General features: G+C 44.6%; 1 protein-coding gene across 3 annotated transcripts in view; it reads right to left on the reverse strand.

Annotated features, from left to right (window-relative positions):
* Positions 1 to 14,407: 14,407 nt before the first annotated feature.
* Positions 14,408 to 20,689, reverse strand: part of LRRTM4 (leucine rich repeat transmembrane neuronal 4) — a 797,911-nt gene continuing 791,629 nt past the window's right edge. For 2 of the 3 annotated variants that reach the window (XM_038747446.1, XM_038747447.1), the window contains exon 3: positions 14,408 to 14,700. In XM_038747446.1, coding sequence (XP_038603374.1) covers positions 14,476 to 14,700 — 225 coding nt within the window. In that variant the 3' untranslated portion in view covers positions 14,408 to 14,475. The remainder of the gene's footprint in view (positions 14,701 to 20,689) is intronic. The other variant, XM_038747448.1, reaches the window with a different exon arrangement.

Here is a 20,689-nt window from a genome sequence, read left to right on the forward strand (position 1 = left end):
CACCTCATCTGTAAAATGGGGATTAAGACTGTGAGCCCCCTGTGGGACAACCTGATCACTTTGTAACCTCCCCAGTGCTTAGAACAGTGCTTTGCACATAGTAAGCGCTTAATAAATGCCATTAAAAAAATAAAATAATAGAGCAACTCAGTGCGGTGCAGAAGGGAGTGGGAGAATAGGAATGGGGGGGCGGGCTTAGTCAGGGAAGGCCTCTTGGAGGAGATGGGCCTTCAATAAGGCTTTGAAGCAGGGACAGTAATTGTCTTTCAGACATGTGGAGGGAGGGCATTTCAGGACAGAGGCAGGACTGGACAGAGTTAGGATAACTCTGATAAGTTTAAGGATGTTTCCAACTTGTACTTCCCAAGCGCTTAGTACAGTGCTCTGCACACAGTAAGCGCTCAATAAATACGATTGATTGATTAGGATACTACTGAGAAACAGCGTGGCCTACTGGATAGATCCCTGGCCTTGGAGTCGGAAGGATCTGGGTTCTAATCCCAGCTTTACCACTGTCTGCTATGTGTCCTTGGGCAAGTCACATCACGTTTCTGTGCCTCAGCTACCTCAGTTGAGAAATGGGGATTAAGACCATGAGCCCCATGTGGAACAGGGACTGTGTTCGGCACAATCCACTTGTAACCACCCCAGAGTTTAGTACAGTATCTGTCACTTAGTAAGCACTTTACAAACACCACGATTATTATCATTACAATTATTATTCTAATTATTAATCACTGAGAGCCTAAAAGGGCTTTCCACAACATTAGCTAACATGAGCTCTGGTCATTCCTAGAAAGTTTGCTTATTCTGAAAATGTCCAGAGCTCAGGATAACTCCTTGTCTCTTCTGCTATCCAGATCAGCAGTGAAGGTGCCATGCCTGATTCCCTGCCAAGCATGGAGTGGAGCAGAGCAGATAGAGCTCAGGCCTGAAAGCTTATACTCAACTTGTACCTCCCAAGAGCTTAGTACAGTGCTCTGCACACAGTAAGCGCTCAATAAATATGATTGAATGAATGAATGAATGAGAGTCAGAAGATCGTGGTTTCCAATTCCAGCTCCACCACCTGTCTGTTGTGTGACCGTGGTCAAGTGTCTTCACTTCCCTGGGCCTCAGTTGCCTCATCCATTAAATGGAGATTGAGACTGTGAGCCCCAGATGGGACAGGATCTGTGTCCAACTCGATGAGCTTTCATCCATCCTAGTGCTTAGTACCGTTCCTGGCACATAGTAAGCACTTAACAAATACCATGATTATTAGGTTGTCAATTAAATACCATCCTGGTCCATGTATTCACTCAAGAGTACATATCGAGAGCCTTCTTTGTGTTGAAAACTGCACTGAGCACTTGGCAATGAAAACAACAATTGTGGTATTTGTTAAGTGCTTGCTATGTGCCAAGCACTGTTCTAAGCCCTGGGGTAGATTCAAATTAAGTTGGATGCAGTCCCTGTCCCAAATGGGTCTCAGACTATTAAACCCTATTTTATAGGTGAGGTAACTGAGGCCCAGAGAAGAGAAGTAATAATAATAATAATAATGGCATTTGTTAAGTGCTTCCTCCGTTCTAAGTGCTGGGGAGGGTACGAGGTGATCAGATTGTCCCATGTGGGGCTCACAGTCTTCATCCCCATTTTACAGATGAGGTAACCGAGGCCCAGAGAAGTGAAGTGACTTGCCCAAAGTCACACAGCTGACGATTGGCGGAGCTGGGATTTGAACCCATGACCTCTGACTCTCAAGCCCAGGCTCTTTCAGTTGAGCCATGCTGCTTCTCAAGAGAAGTGACTGGGCAAGAGAAGTGACCTGGGCAAGAGACATGACTTGCCCAAGGTCAGGGGAAGCAGCATGGCTCAGTGGAAAGAGCCCAGGCTTTGGAGTCAGAGGTCATGGGTTCAAATCCCGTCTCCGCCACTTGACAGCTGTGTGACTTTGGGCAAGTCACTTTGCTTCTCTGACCTCATCTGTAAAACGGGGATGAAGACTGTGAGCCCCCCGTGGGACAACCTGATCACCTTGTAACCTCCCCAGAGCTTAGAACAGTGCTTTGCTCATAGTAAGCGCTTAATTAATGCCATCATCATCATCATCATCATCATCATCAAGGTCAGACAGCAGACATGTGGTGGAACCAGAATGTGATCAACACAGCGAGCAGAGTATTGGCAGAGGATAATGTTCAATAGAGGCAGTGGACAGGATCTCTGTTCTCAAGCAGCTTACGGCCTGCTAAGTAGAGCACTGTCCTGGGCACCTAGAAGAGTGCAATAGAGCTAATGAACATGATGCCTGCCTACAGGGAGTTTACAGTTAAGAAGGCAGACACTAAAATTATTTTCAATTCGAGGAACAGGAAAGTGGGTATGTGAGTGACTGTTTACACAATAGTGCAGGGAAGAGTACTGGTGGCAGAGCTGGGATTAGAACCCAGGTTCCTCTAACTCCCAGGCCTGTGTTCTGTCCAGTAGGCCATGCTATCTTTCTCTCTAAATATGTAGACCTCTCTCAGGTAATAAGTACCCAGTAAAGCGTGGCTCAGTGGAAAGAGCCCGGGCTTTGGAGTCAGAGGTCACAGGTTCAAATCCCGGCTCCGCCAACTGTCAGCTTTGTGACTTTGGGCAAGTCACTTCACTTCTCTGTGCCTCAGTGACCTCATCTGTAAAATAGGGATTAAGACTGTGAGCCCCCCGTGGGACAACCTGAACACCTTGTAACCTCCTCAACACTTAGAACAGTGCTTTGCACATAGTAAGTGCTTAACAAATACCATCATTATTATTATTATTATTATTCAAGGAAGTGAATGAATGGGATTCTTTCATCTTTACCCAACTGGGAAATTGTATCAATAAGTCAATCAATCACATTTATTGAGTACTTACTATGTGCAGAGCACTGTACTAAGCACTTGAGAGGGAACAAAATAACAGAGTTTGTAATCCTGTCCCCTGCCTCTGATGAGTTTATAGCCCAGGGCCCACAGGCAGAAGGTCACATCTCCAGTGTAGGATGTGCTGCCTTGTGTAATGGACGGTGCCTGAGTTCCAATCCCGGCTCCACCGCTTACCGGCTGCGAGACCTTGGGAAAGTCATTTCACTTCTATCTGCCTAAGTTTCTGCATCTGTAAAATGGGGATTCAAAACATCTTCTTCCTATTCCCTTAGCCTGTGAGCCCCAAGAAGGACAGGGACCGTGGCCAACCTGATTATCTTGTGTTGACCCCGGTGCTTGGCATAAAATAATAATGATGATAATTGTGGTATTTGTTAAGAGCTTGTTATGTGCAAGGCACTGTACTAAGTACTGGGGTGGATGCAAGCATATTGGGTTGGACACAGTCCCTGTCCCACGGGGGGCTCACAGTTTCAATCCCTATTTTACAGATGAGGTAACTGAGGCACAGAGAAGTGAAACGACTTGCCCAGGGTCACCCAGCAGACACCCATGACCTTTTGAGTACCAGACATGTGCTCTGTCCACTAGGCCATGTTGCTTCTCTCTTAAGCACCTAGTAAGTGCTGAGCAGATATAATAATTACAATAATAATAATAATAATAATAATAATAATAATAACATGTTGTGGGCAGGGCATGTGTCTGTTAAATGTTAAATTGTACTCTCCCAAGCACTTAGTACAGTGCTTTGCTCACAACAAGTGCTCAATAAATACGGTTGAATGAATGATAATTAAGGAATGATTGGCCAAATGTCACTCCTTAACCACTGATATTCATCCCACCCCCAGTCCTACTTTACTTATGTACATAACCTTATACTTTGCCACTTCTCCAATCTGTAATTCATTCTATCAAGCCATCAATCGAAGGTATTCATTAAGCATTCATTCTGTGCAGAGCACTTTGCTAAGTGTTTGGAGGCGAACCATGCACAAAGTTGGTAGACATATTCTCTGCCCTCAATACAGTCAAGAGCAGAGATGGACATCATGGTAAATGAATAATATTCACACGTGTAAATAAGCCTAGAGAGCTGAAGGTGGGGTCCATACCAAACCCTTAAATGGTACAGATCTAAATGCATAGACGACACAGAAGAGAGAGGGAGTCAGGGAGAAGGGGACATAATCAGGGAAGACCTCTTGGAGGAGATAATAATAATAATAATTGTGGTATGTGTTAAGCATTTACTATGTGCCAGGCACTGTACTAAGGGGTGGATAGAAGCAAATCGGGTTGGTCACAGTCAGTCCCTTTCCCACTTGAGGCTCCCAGTCTCAATCCCCATTTTACAGATGGGGTACTGAGGTAGAGAAGCAGTGTGGCTCAGTGGAAAGAGCACAGGATTTGGAGTCAGCGGTCATGGGTTCAAATCCCAGCTCCACTAATTGACAGCTATGTGACTTCGGGCAAGTCACTTAACTTCTCCGGGCCTCAGTTACCTCATCTGTAAAATGGGGTTTAAGACTGTGAGCCCCCCCGGGACAACCTGATCATCTTGTAACCTCCCCAGCACTTAGAACAGTGCTTTGCACAGAGTAAGTGCTTAATAAATGCCATCATTGTTATTATTATTATTACTGAGGCCCATAGAGGTGAAGTGACTTCTCCAAGGTCACACAACAGACAAGTGTTGTGAGAAGCAGCATGGCTCAGTGGAAACAGCACAGGCTTCAAGTCAGAGGTCATGGGTTCAAATCCTGGCTCCATCAATTGTCAGCTGTGTGACTTTGGGCAAGTCACTTAACTTCTCTGGGCCTTAGTTACCTCATCTGTAAAATGGGGATTAAGACTGTGAGCCCCCCACCCCGGAACAACCTGATCACCTTGTAACCTCCCCAGTGCTTAGAACAGTGCTTTGCACATAGTAAGTGTTTAACAAATGCCATCACTGTTATTATTATTATTACTGAGGCCCAGAGAGGTGAAGTGACTTGTCCAAGGTCACACAACAGACAAGTGGTGGAGCCGGAATTGGAAGCCATGACCTTCAGACTCCCAGGCGGGTGATCTATGTACTACATCATCCTGTGGCTTTGAAGGTGTTTCCTCTTTTTTCCCGAAAGCTCATTATGGGCAGGAATCACGTCCGTCAACTCTTTTGCTCTGGACGGAGTAAGCGCTCAATAGATACCGTCGATTGAAAGAGGCAGACGATCCCTTTTGCAAGCGCGTCCGCAATGGGCATCGAGCCAACGGTCGCCAGGGTCCGTTGTTCTGGAAAGCCCAGCTCCGTTTTCTCCGACAACCTCCCTGACCCTCCAGAGAGAAATTGAGCCGTGGTGCTTCAATCTGCAGCTGCTAGAGTAGAGGTTAGCCGATCGTCGATACATTTCCAAAACTCCGTGCAAACTCATTGTGGCAGATGGAATGCCGACTGCATGTACATATTTATTACTCTATTTATTTATTTATTTATTTATTTATTTTACTTGTACATATCTATTCTATTCATTTTAGATTTCATTTCATTCAGATCTACATCTCTGCCCCTGCTCTCTCCCCCTCTCTCCAGGCTCGCATCTCCTCCTGCCTTCAGGACATTTCCATCTGGATGTCTGCCCGCCACCTAAAGCTCAACATGTCGAAGATTGAACTCCTTGTCTTCCCTCCCAAACCTTGCCCTCTCCCTGACTTTCCCATCTCTGTTGACAGCATTACCATCCTTCCAGTCTCACAAGCCCGCAACCTTGGTGTCATCCTTGACTCCGCTCTCTCATTCACCCCTCACATCCAAGCCGTCACCAAAACCTGCCGGTCTCAGCTCCACAACATTGCCAAGATCCGCCCTTTCCTCTCCATCCCAACCGCTACCCTGATCGTTCAAGCTCTCATCCTATCCCGTCTGGACTACTGCATCAGCCTTCTCTCTGATCTCCCATCCTCGTGTCTCTCTCCACTTCAATCCATACTTCATGCTGCTGCCCGTATTATCTTCATCCAGAAACGCTCTGGGCATATTATTCCCCTCCTCAAAAATCTCCAGTGGCTACCAATCAATCTGCGCATCAGGCAGAAACTCCTCACCCTGGGCTTCAAGGCTGTCCATCACCTCGCCCCCTCCTACCTCTCCTCCCTTCTCTCCTTCTCCAGCCCACCCCGCACCCTCCGCTCCTCAGCCGCTAATCTCCTCACCGTTAGGCCTCGTTCTCGCAAGTCCCGCCATCGACCCCCAGCCCACATCATCCCCCGGGCCTGGAATGCCCCCGATCCCTCTGCCCATCTGCCAAGCTAGCTCTCTTCCTCCCTTCAAGGCCCTACTGAGAGCTCACCTCCTCCAGGAGGCCTTCCCAGACTGAGCCCCTCCCTTCCTCTCCCCCTCGTCCCCCTCTCCATCCCCCGCATCTTACCTCCTTCCCTTCCCCACAGCACCTGTATATATGTATATATGTTTGTACATATTTATTACTCTATTTATTTATTTATTTATTTTACTTGTACATATCTATTCTATTTATTTTATTTTGTTAGTATGCTTGGTTTTGTTCTCTGTCTCCCCCTTTTAGGCTGTGAGCCCACTGTTGGGTAGGGACTGTCTCTATATGTTGCCAATTTGTACTTCCCAAGCGCTTAGTACAGTGCTCTGCACATAGTAAGCGCTCAATAAATATGATTGATGATGATGATGATTTTATTTTGTTAGTATGTTTGGTTTTGTTCTCTGTCTCCCCCTTTTTGACTGTGAGCCCACTGTTGGGTACGGACCGTCTCTATATGTTGCCAACTTGTACTTCCCAAGCACTTAGTACAGTGCTCTGCACACAGTAAGCACTCAATAAACACAATTGATTGATTGATTGATTGATTGATTGATTCTCAGCCCTTCGAAGGACTCCTTCTTCTCTGATGCTCTTTGACAGGATCATTTCAGCGCCCCGCAAACATTTGACTCGAATACTTAACAGGAGACTTCAGGCAATTAGGAGTCGGGGAGAGTTAGTTGGTCACTGCTCCGAGGCTTCCGAATAACACCCGGACTCTCATTTGGGAGTCAGCCAAAGGCTTTGGAAAAGCTCAGGAGAAAAATTCCACTATTGAGGAAGGCTTGTGCAGGTTTAAAATTCAACGGCAGGCCAATCTAAGTGATTGGAGAAGGATGAATAAACAGTTCCTCTTAGAAAAGCAGCGTGGCTCAGTGGAAAGAGCCCGGGCTTTGGAGTCAGAGGTCATGAGTTCAAATCCCAGCTCCGCCAATCGTCAGCTGTGTGACTTTGGGCAAGTCACTTAACTCCTCTGTGCCTCAGTTACCTCATCTGGAAAATGGGGATTAATAATGATGGCATTTATTAAGCACTTACTATATGCAAAGTATATGCTATATGCGCTTACTATAAGCGCTTACTATATGCAAAGCACTGTAGACTGTGAGCCCCCCATGGGACAACTTGATCATATTGGAATCTCCCCGGCGCTTAGAACAGTGCTTTGCACATAGTAAGCACTTCATAAATACCATCCTTATTAATAGAGGAGATACATCGTGGCTCAGTGGAAAGAGACCGGGTTTTGGAGTCAGAGGTCACGGGTTCAAATCCCGGCTCTGCCATTTGTCAGCTGTGTGACCTTGGGCAAGTCACTTCACTTCTCTGGGCCTCAGTTCCCTCATCTGCCAAATGGGGATTAAGTCTGTGAGCCCCATGTGGGATGACCTGATCACCTTGTAACCTCTCCAGTGCTTAGAACAGTGCTTTGCACATAGCGCTTAATAAATGCCATCATTATTATTAGAGGAGATACATGGAGAGCTAAGAGGAGTTGTCATCTGAGCTCTTCATATCTGGCCGGCTCTTGGCCCAAGAACAGTGATGTTCCTTGTGTTGTGAACTTTCAGTTCCTCTCAAATAAAATTCCTTCTCCACCAGTGGGAATAGTGTGTCCCCTCTTGTGATTTAACCTGGAAGGAAATTAATCAATCACTTAATCAACTTAATTGAGCCCTTACTGTGGGCCAAGCACTGTACTAAGCGCTTAGGAGAGTACAATGTAAAATAGATGGTAGACCCATTCCCTGTCCACAGTGAGTTTATGGGCTAGAGGGGGTAGAGACATTAATAATAATAATAATGATGGCATTTGTTAAGCGCTTACTATGTGCCAAGCACTATTCTAAGTGCTGGGGGAGATACAAGGTGATCAGGTTGTCCCATGTGGGACTCACAGTCTTCTTCCCCATTTTCCAGATGAGGGAACTGAGGCCCAGAGAAGTGAAGCGACTTTCCTAAAGTCACACAGCTGACAAGCAGTGGAGCCGGAATTAGAACCCATGACCTCTGACTCCCAAGCCCGTGCTCTTTCCACTGAGCCATGCTGCTTCCCTAATATGAATAAATATATTATGGGTTATAGACTTGCTCTAGAGGTGAGGGAGGGGTGACAAGAGCACGGGCTCGAGAGTCAGAAGTTGTGGGTTCTAATCCCGACTCCACCACCTTTCAGCTGTGTGACTTTGGGCAAGTCACTTAACTTCTCTGGACCTCACTTGTAAAATGAGGATTAAGACTGTGAGTCCCACTTGGGACAACCTGATTACCTTGTATCTACTCCAGAGCTTAAAACAGTGCTTGGCACATAGTAAGCACTTAACAAATACCATCAGTATTATTAAAGGTATAAATATAAGTGCAAGGGCAACACAGAAAGGAATGGTAGTAGGGGGAATGAGGGTTTCTTTGCAAATCAGAATGAAACTTAAAAATGAAAAGAACATATAAATAATGATAGTAATAATCATTTTGGGATTTACTAAGCACTTACTATGTGCCAGGCACTGTATTAAGCACTGGGATGGATACAAGCAAATTGGGTTAGAGAAGCAGCGTGGCTCAGTGGAAAGAGCCCAGGCTTGGGAGTCAGAAGTCATGGGTTCTAATCCTGCCACCACCACTTGTCAGCTGTGTGACATCGGGCAAGTCACTTAACTTCTCTGTGCCTCAGTTCCCTCATCTGTAAAATGAGGATTAAGACTGTGAGCCCACCATAGGACACCCTGATCTCCTTGTAACCTCCCCAGCGCTTAGAATAGTGCTTTTAGCATAGTAAGTGCTTAATAAATGCCATCATTATTATTATTATACAGTCCCTGTCCCACATGGGGCTCACAGCCTCAATCCCCATTTGGCAGATAGGGTAACGAAGGCACAGAGAAGTGAAGGGACTTGTCCAAGGTCACACAGCAGATAAGTGACTGAGCAGGGATGAGAACCCATGACCTCCTGTCTCCCAGGCCAGGGCTCTAGCCACTATTGTTTGGTGGGTATTTCCTATTTTCCTAGAGGGAATGGCCCTAGATGTGAGCCAAAAACCTGGGAGGCCGTCACTGACCTTGACTCTTGGCTCTGTCACTGGCCTGCATGAACTTGGGCAATGAACACCTCTCTGAGCCTCAGTTTCCTCAGCTATAAAGTGTGATAAGATTGATTGTAAGCTCCCTGCTGATCAGGATATATGTCTGGGAGGCAAACCTTTCATCTGCCCTGGGAAATTTATCACATAGAGTGTGTGGGCAGAGATTGTCTGCCCACACTGACTGAGCCCGCTCCTTCCTTTCCCCCTCCCCCCCTCCCCATCCCCCCCACCGCTTTACCTCCTTCCCCTCCTCACAGCACCTGTATATATGAATATATGTTTGTATGTATTTATTACTCTATTTATTCATTTATTTCATTTGTACATATTTATTCTATTTATTTTATTTTGTTAATATGTTTTGTTTTGTTCTCTGTCTCCCCCTTCTAGACTGTGAGCCCACTGTTGGGTAGGGACCGTCTCTATATGTTGCCAACTTGTACTTCCCAAGCGCTTAGTACAGTGCTCTGCACACAGAGTGCTCAATAAATACGATTGAATGAATGAATGAAATGTCTCTCTTTATTGCTTAATTGTACTTTCCAAGTGCTTAGCACAGTGCTCTGCTCAGAGTAAGTGCTCAATAAATATGATTCCCAGACTGAGCCCCCCCCTTTTTCTTGGCTCCTCCTCCCCTCCCCATCGCCCCTACTCCCTCTGTCTGCTCTACCCCCAACCCGGCCCCATATCACTTGTTCATTCATTCATTCAATCACATTTATTGATCACTTACTGTGTCCAGAGCACTGTACTAAGTGCTTGGGAAATACAACTTGGCAACTTATAGAGACGGTCCCTACCCGACAACGGGCCCACAGTCTAGAAGGGGGAGACAGACAAAAAACAAAATATATTAACAAAATAAAATAAATAGAATAGTAAATATGTACAAGTAAAATAGAGTAATAAATCTGTACAAACATATATGCAGGTGCTGTGGGGAGGGGAAGGAGGTAGGGCGGGGGGCATGGGGAGGGGGAGAGGAAGGAGGCAGCTCAGTCTAGTGTATATATGAACATATTTATTATTCTATTTATTTTATTATTCATTCATTCATTCATTCCATCATATTTATTGAGTGCTTACTGTGTGCAGAGCACTGTACTAAGCACTTGGGAAGTACAAGTTGTGTTTATATCTTTAATTCTATTTATTTCTCTTGATGCTATTGATGCCTGTCTACTTGTTTTGTTTTGTTGTCTGCCTCCCCCATTCTAGACTGTGAGCCCGTTGTTGGGTAGGGATTGTCTCTGTTGCTGAATTGTACTTTCCAGGCACTTAGTACAGTGCTCTGCTCACAGTAAGCGCTCAATGAATATGACTGACTGAATGAATGAATGCTTAATAAATACCCTTATAATCATTATCAGGAATAATAATAATTGTATTTATTCAGAGCCCATTGGGTGTTTAAATACGAAGCACTTGTAGATAACAGATATATGCTTAAAAACAGACACAATATTTTAGGGTTCCCCTGGCCCTGTTATAAATTATGAATGAGATATTCGTAATCTGATAGCAATGGTAACTATTGTAGTATTCATGAAGCATTGTTCCAAGCATTAGGCTGAATGTAAGTACAATCAGATCAGGAAGAGCTCTGCTCCCACAAGGGACTCGTAGTATATGGGGAAGGGAGACCAGATACTGCATCCCCATTTTGCAGATGAGGAAACCAAGGCATGGAAAAGTTCAATCAATTGATGGTATTTATTGCACACTTACTATATGCAGAGCCCTGTACTAAGCTCTTGGGTGAGTATAGAACAATAAAATTAGCAGATACTTTCCCTGCTCACAGATGACCCTCCAGTCTAGAGGGGGAGACAGACATTAATATGAATAAAAAAGGAACTTATAATATATGTTTTAAAGATACATACACAAGTACTGTAAGTTTTGGGAGGGGCGAGTATCAAATGTCCAAAGGTCACAGATCGAAGCGCATAGATGACACAGAAGGGAGAGTGAAGAGGGGAAAAGAGGCCTTAATCGGGGAAGGCTTCTGGGAGGAGATGTGACCTTAATGAGGCTTTGAAGGTGGAGAGAGTGGTAGTCTGGCATATATTAAGGGGAGGGGGGTGTTCCTGGCTAGAGGGAGGGTGTGGGAAAGGGGTCAGCAGTGAGATAGAAGAGATAATAATAATAATAATAATGATGGTATTTGTTAAGCGCTTACTATTGGGAAAGCACTGTCCTAAGAGCTGGAGGGGATATAAGGTGATCAGATTTTCCCATGTGGGGCTCACAGTCTTCATCCTCATTTTACAGATGAGGTAACTGAGGCACAGAGAAGTGAAGTGACTTGCCCAAAGTCACACAGCCGACAAGTGGTGGAGCCGGGATTAGAACCCATGACCTCTGACTTCCAAGCCCGGGCTCTTTCCACTGAGCCACGCGGCTTCTCTGATCAGGGCACGGTGAGTAAACTGGTGCTAGAGGAGCCAAATGAGCAGTCTGGGGTCATAATAATAATAATGATAATAATAATGATGATGATGATGGTGGTATTTGTTAAGTGCTTACTATGTGCCAAGCATTCATTCATTCATTCATTCGTTCAATAGTATTTACTTAGACTTCCCAAGCGCTTAGTCCAGTGCTCTGCACACAGTAAGCGCTCAATAAATATGACTGAATGAACGAATTTATTACTCTGTTTATTTATCTGTTTTACTTGTACTTGTTTATTCTATTTTATTTTGTTAATATGTTTTGTTTTGTTGTCTGTCTCCCCCTTCTAGATTGTGAGCCCACTGTTGGGTAGGGACCGTCTCTAGATGTGGCAACTTGGACTTCCCAAGCACTTAGTACAGTGCTCTTCACATAGTAAGCACTCAATAAATATGATTGAATGAGTGAATGAATGAATTGAGCACTTACTGTGTGCAGAGCACTGTACTAAGAGCTTGACTTGTCCAGTAACACAGCTGACAAGTGTTAGCTTACGCTTGGGAGGTACAAGTTGGCAACACATAAAGACGGTCCCTACCCAAAAATGGACTCACAGTCTAGAAGGGGGAGACAGACAACAAAACAAAACATGTAGACAGGTGTCAAAGTCATCAGAATAAATAGAACTAAAGCTATATAAAGCACTGTTCTAAGCAGTGAGTTAGATACAAGGTAATCAGGTTGTCCCACATGGGGCTCACGGTTTTAACCCCCATTTTACAGATGAGGCAACTGAGGCACAGAGAAATTAACTGACTTGCCCAAAATCACACAGCTCATAAGTGGCGGAGTTGGGATTAGAATCCATGTCCTCTGACTCCCAGGTTTGGGCTCTTCCCACTGAGCCACGCTGCTTCTTCTATTATAGTGAGGGTGGGTATGATGGGGTGGGCTGAATGAGCACTTTAAAGAACTGACTGAGTGCTTGAAAGAAGTTAAGCAACTTGCCTAAGGATCCATAGCAAAGAAGTGGTGAAAATTGGATTAGAACCCCATTCCTCTGGCTCCCAAGTGGATAGAGCCCGGGCCTGGAAGTTAGAAGGTCATGGGTTCCAATCTCGGCTCCGCCACTTGTCTGCTGTGAGACCTGGGGCAAGTCACTTAATTTCTCTGTGCCTCAGTTCCCTCATCTGTAAAATGGGCATTTTGAGATGGTGAGCCCCACGTGGGACAGGGACTCTGTCCAACCTGATTTGCTTGTATCCTCCCCAGGGCTTAGTACAATCCCTGGCACATGGAAAGCAGTTAACAAATACCATCATCATCATCATTATTATTATTACAGGCAGCATTGCTTCTCTGAATAGCCATTCATGAAAACATTCGTAAAAGGGGGTGGAAAATGAGAACCTGCTTTTTCCATTCAGAATTCCCAAACCCAGTTACTCCTTCACCCTTCTCTCCTGTCCCCTCCCTCCCCCCATTCCCCCACCCCACCTTGCACATGATATCTCAGAGGATAAAACACTCAATCCTTAGGCTGGCTGTGGTGTACCAACCACAAAATAATATGTTTATTTTTTTCCACCACTTTTTTTTCCTTTTATTGATAAAAACTACACAAAAGCTAACTGATAATTAATTAAAAAAAAGTTATGCATTCTCCTTTGTTTAGAACTGTGGCAGCATTTGAATTTTTTCAAGTGTCCGTTTTCCAATCTATCTGGTCCATTTCGGTAGAACTCTGCCTTTGCTCCCAAACTCACGTGTGGTCTTCACATCTTTCTCTCTAGAGCTGGAAACTTAATTAGTGTTGACAACGCAGCACAATGATGGAAAAAAAACTCAAAATGTAGTGTACAGCATGTTTCTCGAATAAGACATGCATTCAGTTTTTGTCCCTTGGTTTCCGGGTCACTGTGGTCATTTGTTTCTTTGTCTTCTGCTTCGATATCCTTTTGGTTCAACACGTTCCTTAATGCCCTTGTTTGGAATTGAAATATTAGCATTGGATTAAAAAGAAAAAGCAACATTTTTTTTCTAGGAAAAATAATATCAATTGAAAGAAAGCTTTCCAGAGTAATAAACACGTAACAAAGAAACCATGTATACTGAATTTCCCCAACCTCCCCATTTCCCCACCCCTATTTCACCTGTGGCTCTCCAAGCCAGGAACCGTGCAGTGTAGAAAAATCAGATATACAAACGAAACTTGAGACCCTCTCCCTTTACGAGGCTAGACTGAAATCTATTTTCATAAGAACTTGACCATCTTTCAGATTATTTACACTCGGGAGTTTCGTTCCCTTAAGTTTTAAAGCCGAAGGAAGTCAAGCAGTTGGCGCACTAATCGACAGTTGTCTTCTCCGCGATCTTGATTTTTCTTTTTCTCGGTGTCATGGCATGTGCAACTGGAAAAGCGTTGGTCGACTTTTGTTTCCTTACAGATGTTGCGCTTTCTCCCTTACCCATCCCAACCCTCTCATTCTCTCTTGCCCCCCACCCATCTCTTCTCCTCCTTCTCCCTACCTTTACCAATCTCCCTCTCTCCATTCTTCCTCTCTGTCTCTCCCCTCTCCCCATTTCTCTCTCCCCCCTTCCTTGCTCACATCTCCCCCTTTCTCCCTCTCCCCTTCCTCTTCCTCCTCCACTCCCTCTTTCTCTATTTCCCTCTCCCCCTCATCCTCCCCCTGTCTCTCCCTCCCCACATCTCTCTCTCTTCAGAGAAAGTCTCTGTCCCGGAGTTCCCAAAGCCAAGGCGCCCTGAGGTCTAGTTGGGTATTCTCTCGATGTAAATGGCCGGAGCGGCCGAACGGGCGATAGTGGCGATGAAGCTGTGATCGCGACTGAGGTTCAGGGGGTTCGCCTCCCTCTGCTCCCGAGACACCGTGTCGTATCCCTTATTGACGTGGTGGGGCTTGTGGGCTTGGCAGTAGCCCAGAACGGGCTGGTCGTAGCTGTAGAACGGCAGAGTCGTCTTCATGTGGTGAGGGATCTGGAGGGAGAAGCGGAGAGAGAGTGTGAACCAGAGAATTCATTCATTCCTTCATTCTTTCAATCGCATTTTTGGAGCGCTTACTTGGTGCGGAGCCCTGTACTATGCGGCAAAACGATACAGCAGTAAACAGACAACCTGCCCTGCCCACAGTGAGCTTACAGTCTAAGCATGCAGACTCTATGCTTAACATATTTTCATGTTGGGTTTGAAGTCATCAACTCAGAGCCCATATACCGGATACTATTTCTTATTTTCACCTCAACTGAGAAAATCCATTACAATTACCTGCCTTTGGTCAATTTCTTACTTTTCACAGGAGGTATTCATCCACCAGTGGTATTTATGGAGAGCTTACTTGGTGCAGAGCCCTGTCCTAAGCACTTGGGAGAGCACAATACTGCAATCAACAGACAAATTCCCTGCCCACAATGAGATTACAGTCTAAGCACACAGACTCTATGCTTAACATATTTTCATGTTGGGTTTGAAGTCATCAACTCAGTCCACGTACCAGGTATTGTCTTTTTTTCATCTCAACCGAGAAAACCTATTACAATTAGTTGCCTTCAGTCATTTTCATATTTCTCACAGGAGGCAATTATCAATCAATGGTTTTTATGGAGCGGTTACTTCATTGATTCATTCATACAATCATATTTATTAATAATAATAATAATGATGATGATGGCATTTGTTAATTGCTTACTATGTGCCTAGCACTGTCCTAAGTGCTGGGAAGGACCCAAGGTGATCAGGTTGTCCCACGTAGGGCTCACAGTCTTTAATCCCCATTTTACAGATGAGGTAACTGAGGCCCAGAGAAGTTAAGTGACTTGCCCGAAGTCACTAAGAAGACAAGCGGCGGAGCCGGGATTAGAACCCATGACCTCTGACTCCCAAGCCCGTGCTCTTTTCACTGAGCCACACTGCTTCTCTTTTATTGCTGCTTTTATTGAGCACTTACTGTGTGCAGAGTACTGTACTAAGTGCTTAGGAAAGTACAACAGTAAACAATGACATTTCCTTACCTCATGCAGAGCACTGTACTAAGCGCTTGGGAAAGTACAACAAAGAATTCACTTGTTCAGTCTCCTTGTGGACAGGGAACGTGTCGTCCAACTCCACTGTACTGTTCTCCCCCAGGTTCTTAGTACTTTGCCCTCTGCACACGACAAGCGCTGGAGTGCAAGCTCCTTTTCAACTGGTCTAGAGTGAGTTTGGTTTTGTGTTCTTGATTTATTTTGGAGGAATTCTTAGAGAGAAATCAGTCCAAAGCCACGGCGACTAAATGTCCAGAACTCAAAAGTCTGACAAAGCTGCTTAGATGGGAAAACTAAGATTGCTTACGCATTTGGTCTTTAAGGTTTCTCTAACAGGGACGATGTAAGCGATTGGATTTTCGGGCTCAGAGGAGCTAAGCTGAGAGGTCTTGGACTTTAGAGTAATAATGTATACAACATTAACCACCTAGAACCCTGAGAGTGTCATCCTTTCCTTTCCTGTAGACGAAGCAAAAAAGGATTAAAGCCATCACAATATCCCTAAGTGCCATTTAATGTGGTTTTCTTGTCAACCAGTTTTCAGGTCTTTTCCAAATTAGCCCCCTGTTCCATCAACTCTCTGATCAGGTTCGCCCTTTAGCTGACAATAATGCCAGTTAAAAATGGGATTGCTTCACGCTCCATTGCTTACCGACTTCATCGGAGACTGCAAATTACTTATTGCTAATGTGGGTGGCCCTGAAAAAGAAGATTCTTCGGTAACAATAAAATGGTTTCTTTAAAAAAAGACCAGCCAGTCATGGCCAAGAATATGAAATCAATTAATTCTTTCAATTGGCTTGGTTTCTTATCAGCAAGTGCTGAGTGCAGTTATCGTGCGGCATTCGTTAAGTGCGTACGATATGCTAAGCGCTGTACTATGCTCTGGGGTAGATACAAGGCATTTGGACCTGACAGAGTCCCTGTCCCAACTAAGGTTCACATTCTAAGTAGGAGAGAGAACAGGTATCAAATCTCCATTTTACAGATGAGGAAACGAGAGAGGGTAAGTGACTTGCCTGGAACCCCACAGCAGACAAGTGGCAGAGCCAGGATTAGAACCCAGGCCTGAGCTCTTTCCACTCGGCTGCACAGATTTTCTACAGTTTAGAGTACAGATGCTCTAGACTGTAAGTTCACCGTAGGAATCTTGTCTAGCAACTCTGTTGTGTTGTACCCTTCTGAGCACTTAGTTCAGTGCTCTAAATGCAGTAAAGTCTTCAATAAATACCATTAATTGATTGATTAGGTGGACAGCAGCTCAAAATGCCCTAGACGACATTAAAGGACTTTGTTGCTCTTCAGCCTTCCTAAATATTTCTTTATACTCTGTTACTTCTTCCTATCTGTCATTAATTATAGTGCCTCTATCCACCTCTAGAACTCTCCTTCAGAGGAGGGATTGTGTCTACTACCTCTCTTGTAGTCTCCCAAGAAGTGACTAAATAATAATAATAATAATGGGCATTTGTTAAGTGCTTACTATGTGCAAAGCACTGTTCTAAGCGCTGGGGAGGATACAGGGTGATCAGGTTGTCCCACGTGGGGCTCACAGTCTTAATCCCCATTTTACAGATGAAGTAACTGAGGCCCAGAGAAGTTAAGTGACTTGCCCAAGATCACACAGCAGACATGTGGCGGAGTAGGGATTCGAACCCATGACCTCTGACTCCAAAGCCCGTGCTCTTTCCACTGAGCCACACTGCTTCTCTAAAGCGCTTTTTACATAGTAGATTGCAGTATCTTCGAGGACAGGTTCTTGTCTACTAACTCCATTGTTCACTCTCAAACGCTCAGCACAGTGCTCTGAACACAGGAAATTGTAAGCTCCTTTGGAGTAGGGAAGGTAACTACTTAATTCTATTGTACTCTCCCACAAAGTGAATACAGTGCTCTGCACATGGTAGAATGCAATCCCTTTGAGGACAAAGTCGTGACTACTAAGTCTATCGTATTCTCCCAAATATATAGTACAGTGCTGTTGCATGCAGGAAGGGTTCAATAGCTACAACTGGTTGATAGGCCTGAAATCCTAATAATGTGCATAAATGCCCTCTCTTTCTTCAGCATCATTTTCAGATAATGCAGGTCTTCCTATCCCGGTACCTGACTGGTAAGTGTGTTTTCAGAAGTCTTTAATGGATCGAAGCAGAGCCTGGGAGTCAGAGGACCTGGGTTTTAATCCTGCCTCTGCCACTTAATAATATCATCATCATCATCAATCGTATTTATTGAGTGCTTACTGTGTGCAGAGCACTGTACTAAGCGCTTGGGAAGTACAAGTTGGCAACATATAGAGACAGTCCCTACCCAACAATGGGCTCACAGTCTAAAAGATATAATAATAATTATGGTGTTTGTTAAGCCCTTAACTATGCGCCAGGCACTATATTAAGCGCTGGGGTGTTTACAAGCAGATCAGGTTGGACACAGTCCCTGTCCCCCATGGGGCTCACAGACTCAATCCCCATTTTCCTGATGAAGTAACCGAGGCCCAGAAAAGTGAAGTGACTTGCCCAAGGTCACACAGCAGACAGGTGGCAGAGCCGGGTTTCGAACCCATGACCTTTTTAGTCCCAGGCCCGGGCTCTATCCACTATGCCAAGCTGCTTATCACTTGCCTGCTCTGTTACCTCGGGCAAGTCATTTAGCCTCTCTGTTAAATGCCCCAGTTTCCTCAACTGTAAAATGGGGATTCATTTCACTGTATTTTACCCAACCATATTCTCTTGTATCTACCCCAGCACTTCCAGCAGTGTTTGACACATAGTGAGAAGTACAAGTTGGCAACATATAGAGACGGTCCCTACCCAACAACGGGATCACAGTCTAGAAGGGGGAGACAGACAACAAAACGAAACATATTAACAAAATAAAATAGAATAAATATACACAAATAAAAGAAATAAATAAATAGAGTAATAAATCCATACAAACATATATACATATATACAGGTGCTGTGGGGAGGGGAAGGAGGTAAGGTGGGGGGGGATGGGGAGGGGGAGGAGGGGGAGAGGAAGGAGGGAGCTCAGTCTGAGAAGGTCTAGAGCAGAGGGAATGAGTCCAGCAATGGGGAAGGGAGTGGGGACTAAGGGAAAAGGGGGCTAAGTCTGGTCTGGGAAGGCCTCCTGGAGGAGGTGAGCCTTCAGTAGGGCTCTGAAGGGGGGATAAGTGATTGTATGTGGCCTCCTGACCACAGGCCCCAGTTCTTTCTACTAGGCCTCACTGCTGCATGTTATACCTAAGCGGCAGTGGGAGAGTTCCCTTAGAAGTGGAATGGGGCATGTGTTCTAGACACACATCTCACAGGCATAAAGAAGGCCGGACTCTATCCATTAACGGTATTTCTTGAACACTTGGTGAATGTACTAAGCCCTACCCACGGCATAGCGGATAGAGCACCGGAGTCAGAAGGTCATGAGTTCTTATAATAATGATAATAATGATGGCATTTGTTAAGCACTTACTATGTGCAAAGCACAGTTCTAAGCGCTGGGGAGGATACAAGGTGACTAGGTTGTCCCACGTGGGGCTCACAGTCTTAATCCCCATTTTACAGATGAGGGAACTGAGGTTCAGAGAAGTGACTTGCCCAAGGTCACACAGCAGACATGCGGTGGGGCCGGGATTCAAACCCATGACCTCTGACTCCAAAGCCCGTGCTCTTTCCACTGAGCCACGCTACCTCATCTGCAAAATGGGGATTGAGACTATGAGCCCCATGTGGGACAGGGACTGTGTCCAGTCCGATTTGCTCAGATCCACCCCAGCGCTTAGAACAGGGCCTGAAACATAGTAAGTGCTTAGCAAATACCGCTATAATTATTATACAGTATTATTATAATTATAATATTATGATAATTATTATATTCATATATTATTATATAATAGATTATATATAATTATTATATTACTGTAATTACTATTACTTTATACTTACATTACTTTAAATTACTTTATATTACTTATATTACTTTATAATTACATTACTATAATAATAATAATTATTATTATTATTATTTTTACTACCTACCATCAGTAAATTTAGTCCCAGCCCTGTCGTCCTTTTGCTTCCACACCCTGGCTTTCAGTCTCACATAAGGACACATTATCATTCCTGATTCTATTTTCAGTTTCAAGAGAAGCAGCCTGGCCTAGTGGAAAGAGCACGGGCCTGAATCAGAGAATCTAGGTTCTAATCACAGCTCGGCCATCCATCTACCGTGTGAACTTGGATGAGTCACTTCACTTTTCTGGGCGTCAGTTACCTCACTTGTAAAAGGGGAATTAAGTCTTTGAACCCCACATGGGACATGGACTGTGTCCAACCCAATTATCTTGTAATAATCATAATAATGATGGTATTTGTTAAGCGCTTACTATGTGCAAAGCGCTGTTCTAAGCGCTGGGGGAGATACAAGGTGATCAAGTTGTCCCACGTGGGGCTCCCAGTCTTCATTCCCATTTTACAGATGAGGTTACTGAGGCACAGAGAAGTGAAGTGACTTGTCCAAAGTCACTAAGCTGACAGTTGGCGGAGCCGGGATTTGATCACATGACCTCTGATTCCAAAGCCCGTGCTCTTTCCACTGAGCCACGCTGCTTCTGTATCTATCACAGTGCTTAGTACAGTACCTCATCATCATCATCAATCGTATTTATTGAGCGCTTACCGTGTGCAGAGCACTGTACTAAGCACTTGGGAAGTACAAGTTGGCAACATATAGAGACAGTCCCTACCCAACAGTGGGCTCACAGTCTAAAAGGGGGAGACAGAGAACAAAACCAAACATACTAACAAACTAAAATAAATAGAATAGATATGTACAAGTAAAATAAATAAATAAATAAACAGAGTAACAAATACCTGGCACTTAGTAAGCACTGCCAAATATGATCACAAAGCAAATCCATGTCTGTCCTTGTAATCAGCCAAGAGTATTCA

The sequence above is a fragment of the Tachyglossus aculeatus genome, chromosome 5 (genome assembly GCF_015852505.1).
Source record: "Tachyglossus aculeatus isolate mTacAcu1 chromosome 5, mTacAcu1.pri, whole genome shotgun sequence".
Classification (NCBI taxonomy): Eukaryota; Metazoa; Chordata; class Mammalia; order Monotremata; family Tachyglossidae; genus Tachyglossus; species Tachyglossus aculeatus.